The 18,595-nt window shown below is 43.6% G+C and overlaps 1 protein-coding gene across 4 annotated transcripts in view; it reads left to right on the top strand.

Annotated features, from left to right (window-relative positions):
* Positions 1–18,595, top strand: part of XPO6 (exportin 6) — a 61,379-nt gene that overhangs the window by 949 nt on the left and 41,835 nt on the right. For all 4 annotated transcript variants that reach the window (XR_008312038.1, XM_053276718.1, XM_053276717.1 and 1 more), the window contains exons 2-4: positions 14,839–14,929; positions 16,055–16,167; positions 17,065–17,262. Coding sequence is in view for 3 of the 4 variants with exons in the window: in XM_053276718.1 (XP_053132693.1) it covers positions 14,839–14,929; positions 16,055–16,167; positions 17,065–17,262 (402 nt within the window). In the remaining variant the exon portion in view is untranslated. The remainder of the gene's footprint in view (positions 1–14,838; positions 14,930–16,054; positions 16,168–17,064; positions 17,263–18,595) is intronic.

Here is an 18,595-nt window from a genome sequence, read left to right as displayed (position 1 = left end):
TACTTCAGCATACTGTGTATTTCAATTGTGTGTGCGAAAATATGCTTTGTGTAGGTTCACAGTCGTCCTTGGCAACAGCTCTGCAGAGTAGGCCACCCCATCCTGCAGGTGAGGTGGGGAAGGAAGGTATAGATTTGCCTGAGGCTGCAGATTTTGCCTTGTGGGCTCTGGTGGAGGTAGGGTTGGACCTGAAGACCGTGGGGTCACTCTTAGTCACTCTCTTAGTCACTAAGACAGACAGCAGGAGCCCTGAGGGGCAGATGCTTTGCTGATTCATCTTTTGAAAGATGCTCAAGGAATTCAAGGCCTTGCCAGGAAGGGACTGTTGGAAAGCAACATGGAGTGTAGCTGCCGTTGAGCTGTGTATCCAACAGCTGGTTCCAATATATTGCTATCCTGCTAACAAAGAGCCTTGGGCACTGGTAGCTAAGAATTCTTGTTTTCTTTGTATCTGCTGATGTCATAAGTGGCTGACTACCCTGAGAAAGGACGTTTCATAGAGAGGAGGGTCCTTAAGGCATGTGCCCAAAGGTTTGTTGGGCTGTGGTAAAGGTAAAGTGTGCCATCAAGTCAATTTCGTCTCTTGGTGTCCACAGAGCCCTGTGGGGTTTTTTTGGTAGCATATAGGAGGAGTTTTCCATTGCCTCTTCCCATGCAGTCTGAGATGATGCTTTTCAGCATCTTCCTATATCACGGCTGCCCAATATAGTACCAGCAGGGATTCAAACCGGCAACTTTCTGCATGTTAGTCAAGCATTTCCCCACTGCGCCACTTAAGGTGACTGTGGAGTCCCTCCTTAAAATGCAATGAAGATCTGATGCAAGGTTGCTTTTGGGGAGCAAAATTATTGAACATCTGCTGAAGGCCCAGGGCTCTCAGAAGGGCCTGCTGCTCTGTGATGGAGTCTTCCTGTCTGAGCAGGCCCATGGGGAGAAGTTTGCTGATGTGCTCTGAAACATCAAGCCAGTCCTGGTCTAACGTTTAGGTGGATTAAGATCAGATTTCCCAATTTTATGTGAATATAAGAGTTTGGCACTGTGGACTTTACTGCAGCATTCAATCCCAAATGCATGTTTGTTGACCGTGTGTTGCTTTTTTAAAAGAAAGCTGTGGGGATGTTTTTAAGACTGCAATATTGTATACACTACCTCATTTGCTTTGCATGAAGAAAGGTCCCAGGTTTAGTGTTCCCTCTGCAAAAGCTGCAATGGCTTTTGCTTGGGGATTCTGGGAGTTGTAGTCCACAACATCTGGGAATCCGTATTAGAGAGAACACTGCCCAGATCCAGTCTCCAGCATCTCTGGGTAGGGCTGGGAAAGAATCCTGTCTGAAGGCTTGGAGAAGCTACTGTCAGAGTAGACAATACTGAGCTACATGGACCAATTGCCTGACGGTATAAGGCAGCTTCCTGTGTTCCTAAATTAGTTGGGTAGAGCACCACCTTGAATGTAGAAGGTCCCAAGTCAGTCCCTAGCATCTCTTGGCCAGGCTCGGAAAGACCTGAAACCTTGAAGTGCTGCTGCCAGTCAGTGTAGTAGTGAGCTAGATAGACCCAGAGTCTGACCCTGTATAAGGCAATTTCCGATTCTCCTATGGAACATACCTAGAATTTGGTTGAATGTATGAAGTCTGCTGTTGAAACAAATCTTGGATGTATGCAGCAAAGTGGGCTGCTCAAAACCAAAGTGATTTTTAAATCACCAGGGAGAAAAACACCAATTTAATTCAGAATTGACCATTTATTGTTTAGATATTTCTGATATTAAAATGCATTCCAGTTTGTTGCTGTAGCTGTAAAAGCATGTAGATTTGATGGTGTTGCATTTTGTCGCCTGGGCCTTGCATAACTTTGTTGGGCTATTTACTTTTGCCCCTTGTTCCCAGGGGCGTAACTACTATTAGGCAAGGGGAGGTGGCTGCTTGGGGGCCCCCATGCCTCGAGGGGCCCCCCAGAGGCAAGTCACGTGACTATATATTGTGAATGTGTGTGTATCAGCGAGGGGCCCATTTTAAAATTTTGTCTCTGGGCCCACTCCAGCCTTGTTATGCCCTTGCTTGTTCCTTTCATACCCAGCAAAAGGATTTCTTCAAAATTTCCTCCAAATAGGGTCCTTTTTATGACCTGCAGCCATGAAAGGTTTTCATAGGTGGCTGCTGGTAGGAATCAATGCTACAAGGTGTTTCATCTAACCTATTGCCCCCCTTCTCCCTTCTATGCACATGAACGTAAGTTTATGTAACAAAATATGCTCATGAATATAATGCTCATGAACGTAAGTTCTCCCACGAGAGGAGAGCTGGTCTTGTTGTAGCAAGCATGACTTGTCCCGTTAGCTAAGCAGGGACCATCCTGGTTGCATATGAATGGGAGACTATATGCGTGAGCACTGTAAGATATTCCCCTCAAGGGATGCAGCTGCTCTGGGAAGAGCAGAAAGTTTCACGTTTCCTCCATGGCTTCTCCAAGATAGGGCTGAGAGAGATTCCTGCCTGCAACCTTGGAGAAGCCGCTGCCAGTCTGTGAAGACAATGCTGAGCTAGATAAACCAATGTCTGACTCAGGTATATGGCAGCCTCTTGTGTTCCTAAGTACTGAGCAGATCGACATTCTCTGCGAGGTGGAAGGTGAATGGCTATGTTCTGGTCAGCCATTTACAGAGTACCAGTTGCAGAGATCAGGAAGTCACTAGACACAAAATGAGAGAAAGGGAAGGGTAATATACCCAGTTAGACCACTGGCCAATCTGGTTCACTGCTGTCTGTATTGGCTGGCGGCAGCTCTCCCAAGATTCTGTGCAGGGGTCTTTCCCACTCCTACCTGGAGATGCTGCCAGGGATTGAACCTGGGTCCTTGTGCATGCAAAGCAGATGCTCTGCCACTGAGCTATGGCCCCATTCTTTCAGAGACAGTGATGATGTTTTGTACAGTGAAGAATGGATTGAGCTGTCACCTGGCAGAATTGTCCTACCTCTTCCAAGAGATTTGGTAAAAGGCTGATCTATGTAATGGGGCACTCATCTCAGTAGAGGTTCTGTCGGTATTGTCTGCAAACCTGTATACATCTCCCCATGAAGTGCTTAACCCTGGGCCCCCATATGATGTTGGACCACCACTCCCATCATCCCCAACCTCACTTCTGTTGAAAAACCCCACTTTTTTGTTGAGAATCCATGGCACGCTTGCAACCTTTCCTGGACTGCAATTTTATTAGCTTGCATTGTTTTGGTGTTGGAGAATACAATGCTGCTTTGCCCGCATAAATGCTGTGCAGCCAGTAGGTGAGTTCAAGTCACACAGGTCTGTTCGCTTCCGAGACGAGATTGAAAGGAAGTCCTGGTTGCCTTTGTATAACATTAGATTGAGGATTTGCTCTCTCTGCAACATGGTAAAGCAAACTGATATGTCACTCTGCAAAGAAACTAACATTAATGTGGAATTAAGGATAGTCAGAAAGGCTCTGCAGCAAGTGATGCTGTTATATGTCATCCATAGACTCATACTCTTAACATTGCTAAATAAATATTTCATATTCTGAAGACCAGGCCTCCACTGTTTAGGTGCCTCTGGGTGGCCAGGTGCCTTGGATTTTTCCAACCCTGTAATTTACCTCTTTGAAATAATCTCTACAGGACCCTTCAGGTACTTCCTGAGCAAACAGGAAGCTTAATCATTGCAGATTCATATCTAGAGCTGTTTGTTGCCACTGAATTTGTTTCCACTGAGTATTTTAAGTTACACCATCTTAATGTACCAGTTCTTTCCTCCCGTTTGGAAAGAAGAGGGGAAGCATATTCTTGCTTGATGTGAATCTTGATGCCTGGGAATTGTCAAGCCCTCCCTCAGCCAATATACTCCATGTGTTCAGAAACAATTACACCTGTCCTGGTTGCTGCTTCTCATGTAACGTTTCCCCATAAGCACTTAAAATGTGTGCACGAGTGGACTGAAGATAGTCTGATGTTCATCTTGGACAGGTGTCTGGCATATTTCTTGGGGGCCGATTGCTGAGCTTATCTGAGGTGCATCTGGCTTCTACAACGAAGGAAGCTGCTGTATACCAAGTCAGACCATTGCTCTATCTAGCTCAGTATTGTCTATGCCAGGGCTGCTCAGCTTCGGCCCTCCTGCAGATGTTGGTCTACAAATCCCATAATCTCTAGCTACTGGCCACTGGGGCTGGAGATTATTTACTTATTTATTATTTATTTGATTTATATGCCACCTTTCCAAAAATGGCTCAGGGCGGTTTGCATCAAAATAAAAACAATTAAAATTAAAACTAAATCAATTAAACAGTTAAAATCATTTAACCTCTCCAGATGATCTTAACAGGTGGTGGGGCTCATGTTGAAGGAGATGTTCTCTTAAATACCCAGGGCCTAAGCTGATTATGGGAGTTTTAGTCCAAAAACAGCTGGGGGGGGGGGCGGGATAAGTTAAGCAGGCCTGGTCTACACTGACTGGCAGCGGCTTTCCTTTTTAAAAATTTCTATTGGTTTTTACAATATCTTAACAATCCCATTACATCTAATTAAGTAAATATTGACTTCCCGCTCACCAGTCTGCGTGATTCATTAACTATACAAATCAACCATTGCTATAGTAATTCAAAACATATATCCTACACATTGCAAACTCGATTTTACTCTACCCAACCTGCTATTATTACTAAATTTCAAACCCTGCTGAAAGGTCCATATTAGAAAAATAGTTCTTTAAGTATTGTAAGAATGATTTCCAATCTTCTTTAAAACATTCCAAGATTTCATCCCTTATCAGTGCTGTAAGTTTTGCCATCTCAGCATATTCCAAAATTTTTATCTTTTAAAGGTTTCAGGCAGGAGTCTGTCACAACCCTGCCTGGAGATGTCAGAGAATGAAACTGGCACCTTCTGCATGCTAAGCATATGCTCTTCCACTGAGCTATGGCCCCATCCCCCCAAAGGGAATGACTTACAGCACTCGTATATAGTCACCCATCCAAATACCCATCCTTCCTAGCAAAGGGGACAATTCATACTCACTACTGCAAGTCACTGTATCTTAAGAAGAACTTTGTAGAACTGGAAAAGGTGCAGAAGAGGGCAACCAAGATGATCAGGGGCTTAGAGCACCTTCCTTACGAGGCAAAGCTACAACACCTGGGGCTTTTTAGTTTAGAAAAAAGACTGAGGAGACGTTAGAGAGGTCTATAAAATCATGCATGGTATGGAGAAAGTTGACAGAGAGAAATTTTTCTCCCTCTCTAATAACTCTAGAACCAGGGATCATCCCATGAAATTGATTGCCAGGAAATTTAAGACCAACAAACAGAAGTACTTTTTCACACAATGCATAATCAATTTGTGGAATTCTCTGCCACAAGATGTGACAGCCAAGAACCTGGATGGCTTTAAGAGGGGTTTGGATGGATAACTTCATGGAGGAGAGGTCTATCAACGGCTACTAGTCTGAGGGCTGTAGGCCACCTCCAGCTTTAGAGGCAAGATACTTCTAAATACCAGTTGTAGGGGAGTAGCAGTAGGAGAGAGAGCAAGCCCTCACCTCTTGCCTGTGGCTGTCCCAGAGGCATCTGGTGGGCCACTGTGTGAAGCAGGATGCTGGACTAGATGGGCCTTGGGCCTGATCCAGCAGGGCTGTTCTTATGTTCTTAAGACCAGCTTGCCTCCCCAAGTGACAGAAAATCACTCTGGCTGTTTTTCTCAAGTGCACATCAAGGATATATATTGGGGAACGTCGTGTGACAGGCAGACTTTAGACTGACCAAATGCCATGGGTATGTCTTACGTACTGTACATAATGAGGAGGCTGTTATCCCAAATGATAGGTTTGCCATGACATGCTTCAAGAACCACTGGTATGCCATTTCAGTCTTCTTCCTCTTAAATATTGAGCTTCAGCATTCCTGTTTCTCCAAGTAATGCAATACAGGCTCCATGTAACTGCTTGTTTACCATCCTCCCTTTGTTTCTTGGTGGTAAGCTCACTAGCTTTTGGTTTCAAGCTCATTACCTCTTTTTTCCCCCTCTCAAATGGCATGTCACTTCCTACTGATGTTGAATGGTAGCTGTGATCTGAGATGTGTCAAATGAGGAACTGTAGCTTAGGTGGTGGTGGTGAAGGATCCGGAAGCCTGTGCATATTTGTACTCGGTTACCTGCCTGGATAACTTGCCTTTTGAGTGCCTTTTGCAGAAGGAGCACAAAAAACACTGTTCCAACAATGCCGAGAAACCCCAGGAGAGCCGGATTCAGCTTACATCCCCTAATGGGGCTGTCAGTTTAAAATTTGACCTGGAACATCTGAGCACTTGTCAAAGTACTGGCCTCTCATCTAATTAGCTGTGATCCAAACTGGATGTGTGCTGCTGTAAGAAACCAGATTCCTGTGATTTTAAAAAATCTGACCAAACTGACTTTTCAACTTATCTCCAGTTGAGGGCACTCAGAAGTTGGATGTACTTCTGAATTTTATTTTATTTTTTTACATTGACCTGATCTGATTACTTTAACATCCCCTGTCAGAAGGCACACGGTGCAGCCATCTTGCTAAAGCAAAACAGGTCTGGGAGGTCAGTGCTTGGATAGGAGACCATGTGAAATCTCACATGGTGCCTTGAGCTGCATGATGAAAGACAGGTGGGCTATAAATGTAACAAGTATGGACCCACAACAAAATGTTGCGGTTTATTCCTGGTGTGCATGCATTACCTGAACCTGTGTGAGAGCATGGCTTCCCCCTCAGAAACAGATGTTGTTGTTGAAGGTGTATTCTTTAAGCTGAGAAATTTCCCTCTCTTTTTGTTCAATTCCTCTCCCTGCCCCCATGACTGAGTTCCATTAGCTTCGCCCACCTGGCTGGCTGTTAAGTGCTCTCTCAGTCCACAAACATTCTGTTCCATTGAATTACATTGGGGCTGTTCAGGATTTTTCTTTTTACCTCCCATAGATTTTTGTGAAACTGGTATATCTGCAAGTTACCTTGACCCTGCCCATGCCTTCCTCTCACTCACAGATGCTCCAAGTCCTCCCATAAGGATAACATTTCTGACTTTTCCAGAAATATATAAAGTGGATGGTTTTGCCTGTCGATCCTCTTTTTCCGTCCATTGCCCAATATGCATTAACACTCATGTTGCCTGTACATGATTTTCAATGACTAAAATTATTATTATTTTTACATTTATATCCCGCTCTTCCTCCAAGGAGCCCAGAGCGGTGTACTACATACTTGAGTTTCTCTTTCACAACAACCCTGTGAAGTAGGTTAGGATGAGAGAGAAGTGACTGGCCCAGAGTCACCCAGCTAGTTTCATGGCTGAATGGGGATTTGAACTCGGGTCTCCTCGTTCTTAGTCCAGCACTCTAACCACTACACCATGCTGGCTCCCACTGAGCAAATGCCATTGAGCATTTTAGTTTGGTGTTGGGAAGAATTACCTTGAGCTCAGAAGTCCAGGCGAACTGTGTAGCAATTTGCAGCTTAGGAGAGATCTTGGCTGCATGTTAATTTGCACATTAATAGGTGCTAAAATGTGTTAGAATCAAGTATCACTGGAAAGAAAAGGGAGAAGGAGACTGTGGCTGTAGAAAAGCAGTTTGCAGGCAAGGATTTATGTGGACTTAGTTTATGGTCCTCTGTTTTGAAAACAAAGTAAAGAGGAGGATATAGCAACTACATGAAGACACATTTTCCTGGTTTTGATATTGAACTTGGGTCTCCCTTGTCTTAGTTCAACCACTTCACTACTTTGTTGTATTTTCTAGGTTACATGCCAATATAATGTGTGGGCACAGACATAATACTACTTACTATGGCAAGTCTCCATCACCTTTTTAAAAAAAAAACAAAAAAAACCCATTTCTATCCCGCTCTTCCTTCATGGAGCCCAGAGCGATGTACATGGTTACACTTCACAACAACCCTGTGAGGTAGGCTAGGCTGAGAGATACATGACTGGCCCAGAGTGAGTTTCATGACTGAATGGGGATTTGAACTCGGGTCTCCGCGGTCCTAGTCCAGCACTCTAACTACTGCACCACGCTGGCTCTTTTAGTGAGCATGACTAGAAGAGCCCCCAGTCTTCCTCTCCAGGATGAAGCGAGGCAGGATGGAGACCTTATTCAGTGTAGCTGCTTACCCCTACCTACTCCCCCCTCCAAATTTGGGCCTGGGGAGGATTGCTCCTGACAGAGGCACAGTTCAAGGTCAGGGGAAAGACACAGATCGGGGCTCTTCTGGTGGTCACAGGTTTTGACTTGACTACCATGGCCAAACTGTGACTCCTTGCTGACACCAGAGCAGGGCTGCATAACTATGCTGCTCTACATCTCCCATAACCCGAGCCACAGTAGCCGGTAGTCAAGGATGATGGAAGTTGTAGTCCAACAGCCTGAGGGCCGATGGTAACCGAATCCAGAAACTGGCTTTTATTTTTGTAGGTAGGTAGGGTTTTTTGTTTTTACTTTGTAGGGAGGGACTTAGCTTTGCAGCGGGGAGCTTGGTGCCTCAGAAAGAATCGTCAGCCACAAGCTTCTCATGCTTGTGGTTGAATGTGAAACAGTTGCAATACATGATGAACCCTACCTGTTCTCATATCAGCTCTTGCTTGTTTCATACTCGAATTTTCCAGACCTGTTCAGAGATGCTGGTTGACCGGAAGCGCCGATCCTGTGTATGGTTCAGCAGCTAGCGTCGAACAAATTCGCATTTTGCCCTGGAGTATGCTGGGTAGCCTTTAATTCCCCTCCACCAGAAGATCTGTCTGAAAATAGGAGTTGTGGATTACTTCATGCCCTGAAAAGTTACCTCGGGATCTGAGCATTGCATGTGGTGGAAAATGTGGCTAGATTAGGCTGGAAATGATTAACTTATACAGAACAAATATGTTAGACTTTTACATCCTTTTTTTGTGTGCACACATACAAAAAAGAGAACATGGAGGCTATAGGTTTCTGAACTTGGTGTCTTATAACAGTTATGGGAAGTAATTTATTTATTGATTTGTCACATGTATATACCGCCCAAACTTTTCGTCTCTCTAATAAGAGGCTGATTTAGTATATGTATGGCAGGCCTTGACAAATTTTCTTTGGCTGTTAGCAGAATCATGTGGACGGGTGCTTTCTGTGCTAAACCAAAATATAGCTTACTGGCAACGCTAGGAGCAGCCCCAAAATGTTGGAGCTGGGGGGGCAGACTCCCCTCGTGCTTGCTCACTCCTCCTCCTGAATGTGTCCATCTGGCTCTTGCAGTCTGTGGACTGATGTGACCAGATGGAGGGAGCAACCTACTCCTGCCTGCCTTGCTCACTTTTGGTCATATCAGTCTATCCCCTAACTTAGTCGCCCCACTTAGATTTCCAGGTGCCCTGATGAGCTCACCTCTGGAGTTGGCAAGCCCTGGTATTAGGTCCGGATTACCTTGGAGAGCGCCACCTTCTTCATAATCCCTGCTTGGTCCAGGCTATTTAAGAGAACCCCTCCTTTGACAGTTGCTCATCTGGTAGCAACTCAGGACCGGGCTTTCTCTGTGGCTGCCCCAAGGGCTTTAGAATATGCTTCCTGCTGAAATAAGAGCATCTCCTTCTCTGTTTTTCAGACTGTCCTCGCAAGATTTTAATTAGAATTATTTTAACAATTTTAATTGGTTTTATACTATTGTTTTTATTGTGTTTCATATATCTTAATCTGTGATTTTTTAATACCTTAAATTTTGTACACCACCTAGAGATGTACATATCAGGTGGTATAAAAATATGATAAATACATAATCCCCACTGCACATTCAAGGTCATCTCCAGCTGCCACCGGTTTGTCTGGTGATGACTCAGGATCGGGCCTTTTCCACAGCCTACAGAATGCACTCTCTTCAGTAATCCAGGATTTCACATTACTGGCTTTCAGGAGAACCCTTAAGACTTTTTTTTAAAAAGTCTAGCATTCCAGGGTTAAACAGTTCTGTATTTTTGTTTTTGATTGTTTTACTAGTTTTAATTGTTATGTCTCTTGTTTTATTTATTGTGAACTGCTCAGAGCTAACAGACAGGGGTATACAAAAATATAGTAAACAAACGTGTTGTCCTGGTCCTATAAATCCTTGAGCATTTGAAATTACAGGAAGAAGAATGTCAATGAACTTGTTAGTAGAAGCATTGGATTATTTAGAAGAATTTGGAACAGAACAGAATGCTTATAGCAGAGCAGTGGAAATTAAAATAATTACCTTCAATCAGTAATGGCTAAGCAAGTGCTAGCTGATAATGAGTTCCTTAGAATCGATGAAGGAGAATCCACTGCATTTGTGTAGTCGGGATTGTTTGAATACTTGATTTGTTTTGAGGGGAGAATTGTGGCAGAAGCTTTGCTAGAAGTGTTAATGAAATTGTGATATTTGATTTTTGTAGTTGTCAGTAAAAATAAGTATATTCTGAACATTCCAAGTTCTCATATATGGAGAAATGCTGATCCCATTTGTGGAGTCAGTGTGGTGTCATGCATAGTGTGTTGGACCTAACATCAAATGCCCAATTTGGCCATTAAGGTCACTGGGTAGTACCTTTGGAATCGGTCTCAATCTCTTGGCCTAAGCCAGGGCTTGATGAACCCCAGGCTCCTGGGAACCATAGCACTTAGAAATTTAACCGTGGTGCCTAAACTAGGATATTCAGCAGTAAAATTCATAAGAGCTTGATTTGTCCCAGACAGCCCAGTTTCTGTTCCCTTACTTGTTAAGGGGATAAAGAAATCCCCCATTCACCCTTCCCTGTGCAGTGTATGTTGCCAAGTCTGATAACTTTGCCAAGTGTCTGGCTCCTAAATTTTCAGATTTTGATTAGATTTATTTAGGTTGGATCCAAAGAAAATGTGTCAAGGTCTGGCCTAGTGTACCTCACAAAATGGAGCTGGGGATACATGTAAAGGTAAAAGTTTACCTGCCCTGAACTCCTTGGAGGTGGAAGAGAGAGGTGAAGAGGGCGGAAATCACAGCATTGGCAGCAGTGTGTACTTGGGTTTGCTTTGAAGTCCTGCATTTCAAAGCACGGATGCTTAGAGCAGCATAAAACATTTGTTCCCCTTGTCATTAAGCGCTTGTGTGGTTAGCCGTCAGGTAGGGTTTACCACATTTACGCTGTAGCTCTTGTTACAATCGATATTCTGTACTGAGATGCTAATTGGGGGTAATAAGGTTAACAGCTTGTGTTAACATGGAAAATCATTACAGCAGAGCTTTTGAAAATATCCTTTTCCAAAGCGTGTGCTCATCGGATCTAAGCTTGAATTCATTAGTCCCTGTGGAAAGAAGCATCCAGGGAAGTGTGTAATTAATGTTGCAGTATAGCCACTCAGGCATTTAAGATGCACACATTTCATATTCTAAAATGCTGACTGGGGGGTTGCCAAATTACTTGAATTCATGGAAGGATCATTCTTTGCATAAAATGCAGCACCTTTGCACTCCCTTTAGACATCTCTGCATGCAAAGGAGATGTTCAGCTGCAGCTATATATAAGCAGCAGTGCAGATATAATTAGTGTGTCGTGGATTAGAAGGGGAGAGATGTGAAAAATGCTGACTGAAAAATGCTGAAGTAGCAAGTAGGATAAATTGCTTAATCATCTTCCCATACTTTTGCTTCCTCTTCAGAAGAGCACTTCTGGGACCCATGAATTACACATACGCACTCATGTAAGTGTTTAGCAACCTGAGAAGGAACCACAGCTGGGAGAGATGCTGGCTTCCTCTGTAGCTAACAAGCACACAAAATACCCATCCACAAAAAATACACCCTTGTGCCATAGGGTACATAGGAAGCTGCCTTAATCATCTTCCTACATGTTTGCTTCCTCTTCAGAAGAGCTCTTCTGGGACCCATAAATTACACACACACACACACACACACACACACACACACACACACACACACACGAGTTTGGCATCCTGAGAAGGAATCATATCTGAGAGAGATGCTGGCTAGATAGACCACTGGTCCATTTAGCTCAATATTGTCTACATAGACTGGCAGCTGTTTCTTCAAGGTTGCAGGCAGGAGTTTCTCTCAGCCTATCTTGGAGATGCTGCCAGGGAGAGAACTTGGAACCTAGATGCTCTTCCCAGAGCAGCTCCATCCCCTAAGGAGAATATCTTACAGTGCTCACACTTCTAGTCTCCCATTCAAATGCCAACCAAGGCAGACCCTCTTTAGCTAAGGGGACAAGTCATGCTTGCTACCACAAGACCAGCTCTCCTCCCCTAGATTGAGTCAAGTCTGACAGATTGCTCCTCTGGGTCAAGCTGCATGTGTATGACCATGATGTAGGGAATTGGGTAGGGACAGTGGCTGACATCCTGATGAAGCTTGCTAGTGGAAGTCCTATTGAAATTTTTGGTTGAATTTGCCCGAATGCAATTCGACTTTGGGCAGATTTGAATCTATTCAAACAAATCCCCACTCTATTCAATTCAAATTTGAATTGATTTGAATAGATTCTTGTGAATTCCGTGCCCATCCCTAGTATGTAACCTGCAGCTTGTACTCTTTTTTTTTTTTGGTATCCCACGAGAGGGTGCAGGGAACTAAGTGGGAGAGGGCTGTAAAATATTTTTACGTTATTTTTCCTGGGGGTGGAGGTATCCTCCTGGCTGGCTGATCCATGCTCTGTAGCCCTCCCTCCTGGAGAAAGGCATCATGACCCTCCCCAATCATCGCTCTGCAGCAGCTTTCCTGTCCCAAGAGCAACAACTGCACAGCACTGTTCCCTCTAAGGCGTGCGCACATGTGCATGCTTGCAAGTTTTTTGATATCCGCTCAGTTAATTTTAGATCCTGCTCAGGTTGAATCAGGAAGGCCCCATTCTGAAAGCAGGTGTGCACACACTGCCTTGATGCTCCCGCCCAGAACAAAACTCATTCCGCACAGAGATGAAAAGAATTAGAGAGGCCACTGCTGCCCAGATGTCAGCAAATACTCCTCCTGTGCTTGCAAGTCAGCTGGGAGCCGCCAGTCCTATCCTGTGCCACCCTGGGTGCTTTCCCAGCTCCAGTGTTGCATCCGTTCACTCCTTTGCCTCCCACTCTGCCGCTGGAGTGGCTCCCCCAGGAGGCCGGGGAGGAAGGGCCCAGGCAGGAATTCCACATTTCTGTGAGCATACTTACAAGTGTGGGCAATACAGAGATTTCTTAAAACAGGACTGACGATCAGTTGTGTGTTACATTGGGGTGTGGGTTAGATTTGTGAAAATGCGGTAATTCTTCAGAGTTTCTCCTGGCTAGTACTATTGAGGCAGGATTGAGGCTTATTCCAGGCATCATGACTTATTCCAGGCATCATGCCGAATGTGGCTAGGGAAGCATAACTGGGGGTTGGTGTGATGTCTGAATTGACGAACCATGTTTTACCGGCTGGGAAACCCAAGTTAAATACTTTAAAAACTGCTCTAAATGATGGTTTGCTTTTATGTTTAGAAACGTAAACCAGAGTCTGGTTGTGAACTAGGATTAGTCCAAACTGTGGGTTTGGTGTGATGTCTGAATTGAGTCAGTAGGACTTGGTCAAAATCTCCCACTGAGTGGCAGGTCAAGCTGGGATTTAAACCCTAATCTCCCAGTTCTGGCCAGCACTGTCTCTTCAAGGACAGAATGACACTCACAAGGTGCTCTAGTCTTTGATGGTAAACCTGGTTCTTCTGTGCTGCTGTGGTTAATAGTGGACAAAACATTTGAGAAAATGGAAGTTAAAAGGGTGATGGACAGAGCAGCTGGAGGAGAGTTGTGCATTTGAATCTCTGTCTAAACCAAATTGTGATCAAATAATAATTTTCTGTTGCAGAATATTGTGTATAAGAAGCTGGATTGGTTTGACAACTCTCCATTCTTTATCATTCGTTATCCGGCTTTTTACAGGAGTTTGATTTTATGGATTATGCATTCTATTTTAAGCTTACACAGAGAGGAAGATGAAAATGCAGTATTCTGTTGCTAAGATACAAACAGCAGTTCATAAGACAAACTAATTTCAGTTCTCATTAAAAGGGTTTGGGTTGCGGTTGAACTGGTGATGGTAGTACAATCCTAACTACCTAGTGGCGATGGGGGACACTGGATTTGATTTGCAGTTTATGGAATATGGTTTTGCATTTAAAAAACTGAGTGTGTTTCAAACAGGAGCTCATCTTAAGGAAGGCAACCTATTGCAGTACTGATTACACAGGCATGCACACTCTTGATTTATAAACCCTATCTTCAGTTTATCTATGGATGGTTTTTTAAATTAAGGCAGGGCTTGACAAATCCCAGGCACCAGGGATCCATGGCACCTAAAATTGTAGACTCAGTTCCTAAGCTAGGATGTTCAGATGTAGAGCTGTTGAATAAAGTCTTTGTTTTTAATTGCCCCGGCAGCTCTGTTTCTGTTCTAAGGGTGTTGCTTGTAAAACCCATCCCCCCCCCCCGGTATCAGTCATTAAGTCTGGTTATTTTGTCAGGTGTCCATTGTCTGGCTTCTGGGTCCAAATAAAACATGTCAAGGTCTGTACTAAGAGGTTTGTCTACTTTGCCTTAGTCTCCAAACGCTGTTGTAGGATAACTCAAACTTGCCCTTGGAATATAAATTATATTTGAATAGAGCTCCTCTGCATAACCTTCCTCGAGGCTTAAGCTTCTTTGACTCTTTTGCAAGGAGTGGGGCAGAAGACACAAAAGTCAGTGAGGTTGAATGTAGTCAGCCACTGGGGACAAATAAAAGATCCCTGAGGGAAGATTAGGCTGGAGACTCTGCAAACTCTCTAGATGTTCAAGATGCATGATATTAATGTTTTTCTTCATACATCTCCTGCAGGCATCAGAAGAGACCTCGTTGCGAGCTTTGGAGAACCTAATGACAGAGTTTTTCCACAATTGCACTACGAATGAAAGGAAACGTGAGATCGGTAAGCTTGCTCACCTTCTATAGCAATTATGTTTAGCTGGGTGTTGAATGCAACAAACAGATTTAAAAGCTGCTTGTTAAAAGGTGAATAGTGTGTGTGTGTGTGTGTGTGTGTGTGTGTGTGTGTGTGTGTGTGTGTTCTCTTCTTGCACATATTTCACTGAATGCTTAAAACCTTTTGAATCCATCCAGATCATTCAAATACATACTTTCAAAGTTGGAAGAATCACAGCTCCTTGGATTATTGTTGGTTTGTTATATTTCTAAACAGCCAGACTTCTGCATCCCTAGACAGTGTACATAAGTTAGAATGCTGCTAACGTATAGAATAAAATGATTAAAACAGTTATGATTAAAAGCCTGAGAAAACAGGTGCATCTTAAAGCAGACTACTGTAGTTCTCAACTGGAGCTGGACGATTCAGTCCTTGCTTGGCCACAGATACTGATGAAAGAAAGTACTAATCTCTTGTTTTATGGGTTTTTACTCATTCAATGCATAGATTTTTAAAATTGCCTGCCTGGATGAATGAATTCTTGCGTCACAAGGCAGCTTGTGCTGTGGACATGTGTCTACATACTTGCTTGGTTGCCAGAGGTGACTAGGAATTGAGCCAGGGAAGAAGGTTTTTCCTATGGGCAGAGATGTGGATTTACTGGAAAGTTTTGAATTGAGAATTTCTGGAATCTTTTTCCAGAAAAAATTCCCACACATTTCCCCCTCATTTGCATAAAATTTTCCATTATTTTATTAAAAAATGACTATACAGTGTTTCTTGATGCCTTAAATAGATTGTTTTTATTGTATGAATAGGTCAAACATGCCAAATAAGACCACCATCTCCACCATATTAAGTTCTGCTTACTGTATCTCAAAAGTTTTCTAAGTAGAAATGGAAAATGTCCCACGCCACGTCTCTGCCGGTGTGCATGTGGTGGGTGGAGGCAGAACTGGTGGACTACACCATTTCCTGCTGGCGGCAACAAAGAAGCCCTTCATAAGCTTCAGGCTGAGAATATGTGAGAAGAAGTGGAAGTGGATTTTGAAGGGATCCCTAAACTGCTAAACAGAACAGATAAAAATGTCTCCATGGTCCCAAATTGTTGTGGGTGTCTTATTTTTCCAGAGGAGCTCCTGAATAACTTTGCCCAGCAGATCGGCGCCTGGAGATTCTGCCTCTATTTCCTGTCGACCACAAGGAATGACTATGTAATGATGTACAGTTTGACAGTGTTTGAGGTGAGAGATTCGGGCAGGAGGAAACGTCCTACTAACCTTTTTGTCTCCGTTCAGTGTTGCTGATTGTAGGTTATCCCGGGCTTGGAACCATGTCCTTTTCCGGAGCAAAAGATTGGTGTGAATGTGCTTCTGGCACCCTTGCTCTGAAGTTAAGGAATCTTGGCTATTGTTGGGTTGTGCTTCTTACAGATGGGGTGCATTCAGGCAAAGACGTGTGTCAACTAAAAATAGTAAATGGGGTGGTGGTATTGTTAGCAGCAGCAGTAGCATTTTTGGGAGAGCTTATTGAGAACTTTGCCTTAGTTCTCATTATACGGTTAAAAATGTCCTCTGACTTGACTGGCATTAAATTCCTTGTGCTTTACCCATACACAGTGGCATGTATCCAGTGGAAACTCAAATGTGTACCTAAATAGCTGATTTAAAATGAAAGTATGAAAGTATGCGTTGTTTTTGTGCGGGGAAATTTAAATATACTGCCAGTTTTTGCGTTAGTGGTCTTATTGACCATTTGGAGGTCAAAATGTCAATATTGCCTGTTTTTCAAACTTGGGTCATCTACTTTTTGTAGGATTAAACTAAACTCGAACTGCAGTTTTTTTCTGCTCCTCTTGCACATTACAAGAGGGTTGAGATGTTTCTCTTTAGCGTGGAGATAATCTAAGATAGTTATGAATCTTTCTCTCCACCAGTTAAGAACGAAAGCATCTTAATTTTTTTTTTTACTGTTAAATTCAGTTACAAAGTAAATAGAATTCCAAGCAGACTTCCAAATAGCAAACATCTTTGACTCTCCAGTTCTGGTGTCTTAGCTCCTAACTCCTCTTGAAAGAAAACAGCCACTCTCAACAAAGCTGCCCGTTCTGCTATACCAGAATGTGTGTGTGTCATTTTCAGAACATGATTAACAAGATGTGGCTTGGGGTCCCATCTCAAGATAAAATGGAGATCCGCAGCTGCCTGCCCAAACTGCTTCTGGCTCACCATAAAACACTGCCTTACTTCATCAGGAACAAGCTTTGCAAAGTCATTGTGGATATTGGCCGGCAAGACTGGCCGATGTTCTACCATGACTTCTTCACAAACATCTTGCAGGTAAGACAGTTCCTAGAAATCCCACGGCTGCTGTGGGTGTCCTTAGCAGAGTCGGAATGAGAAGTTTGTGGGAGAAGATGGTTTAATACAAGGCTGCACATCTTCAGTCCTCTGGCTGTTAGACATTCCAATCCAAACATCCCTGACTGTTGGCCACTGTGACTGGGGATGAAGGGAGATGTAGTCCAGCAGTAGTTAGATGGCCAACGTTGTGCAGCCCTCTCAATGTTAGGCACCATATGACTTTATTCTTGATCAAAGGGTAGAACTGGGTTCCCCACCCCCTTTCAAACCCTTCTTGCTTCCTTGAAAGCCTCAGCTACTTTATGTCACTCTAAGATCTCAAATGATGCGGCTTCTGAAGGGATGAAGGCACATGAAATCAGCTCTCCATGTTAGTATATGTGTTTGTGTACACTTTGTGATGGTTCCTGTATCTACTGCCACCATTTATCTTCAATCATCCTCTCTTTTTAATGTCTGTTGCCTTTGGTTATAGGAATGCCTTAAGCATGAATGGCTGTTCCAATAGAGAGAGTCCAAACGTGTTGTTAAAAAGAGGATTTATTGTTTCACAAAGAAAAACCAAAACCAATGAAATAAAAGTTGCTCCTTTCCAAGAAACACGCAGTTCAGAACTCAGTTGCAGTTTATCATCTTACAGTCCCTTTCTGCCAGCCTCTTCCTTGGCAGTTCCAACTTCCATCCGACTCAGCTTCTTAGGCTCCGAGATCCATGGAACTCTTCCTCTCAAATCCAGTACCTAGCAACAGTTGCCAAGCTTACCTCACTCAGCCCCAGACCGAGCAAAATATAAACACTGGTTAACCAGTGAGTTCCTCACACACTCCTCTAACGATATTTGCATTTATAATCTGATACAAACCACATTCACGGCATGGGAGGTCCTAGAGGAGGACTTCCCATTCATGGCAAGGGGGTCCTAGAGGACTGACTGAGGTCCGCCATGTTTAAGGTGCCAGGCCAATCCATCCAAAGGGGTTTGTTCACTGTGTTGTGTTAAGGTGATCGCCTGTCCCCCCAACAGTCAATATCCCCTTGTAACTCATGTGCTGGCAGTTGGAAGCAAGCCAAGTTCACAGCACGTGAGGAGACCGGATGGTGGTATATCTTTGCTGATCCACCATGTTGGTTCGAGATGGCAGCCACTCAAAGTATAGGCACCACTCCTTTACAACCCTGAGAGTCAAATAAAAACCAAATTCACAGCACATGGGTGGGGGTCCTAGGTGAGAATCACCATGCTAAAAGAAGTGGAAACTAGGCTCTATTTGTTCTACTTAGAATTATTTGTGTTTAATGCTGTATTTAT

This window comes from Hemicordylus capensis, chromosome 13 (assembly GCF_027244095.1).
Source record: "Hemicordylus capensis ecotype Gifberg chromosome 13, rHemCap1.1.pri, whole genome shotgun sequence".
NCBI lineage: Eukaryota > Metazoa > Chordata > Lepidosauria > Squamata > Cordylidae > Hemicordylus > Hemicordylus capensis.
The sequence above is the reverse complement of the archived record's forward strand: the minus strand, read 5'-3'. Positions and strand labels throughout refer to the sequence as shown.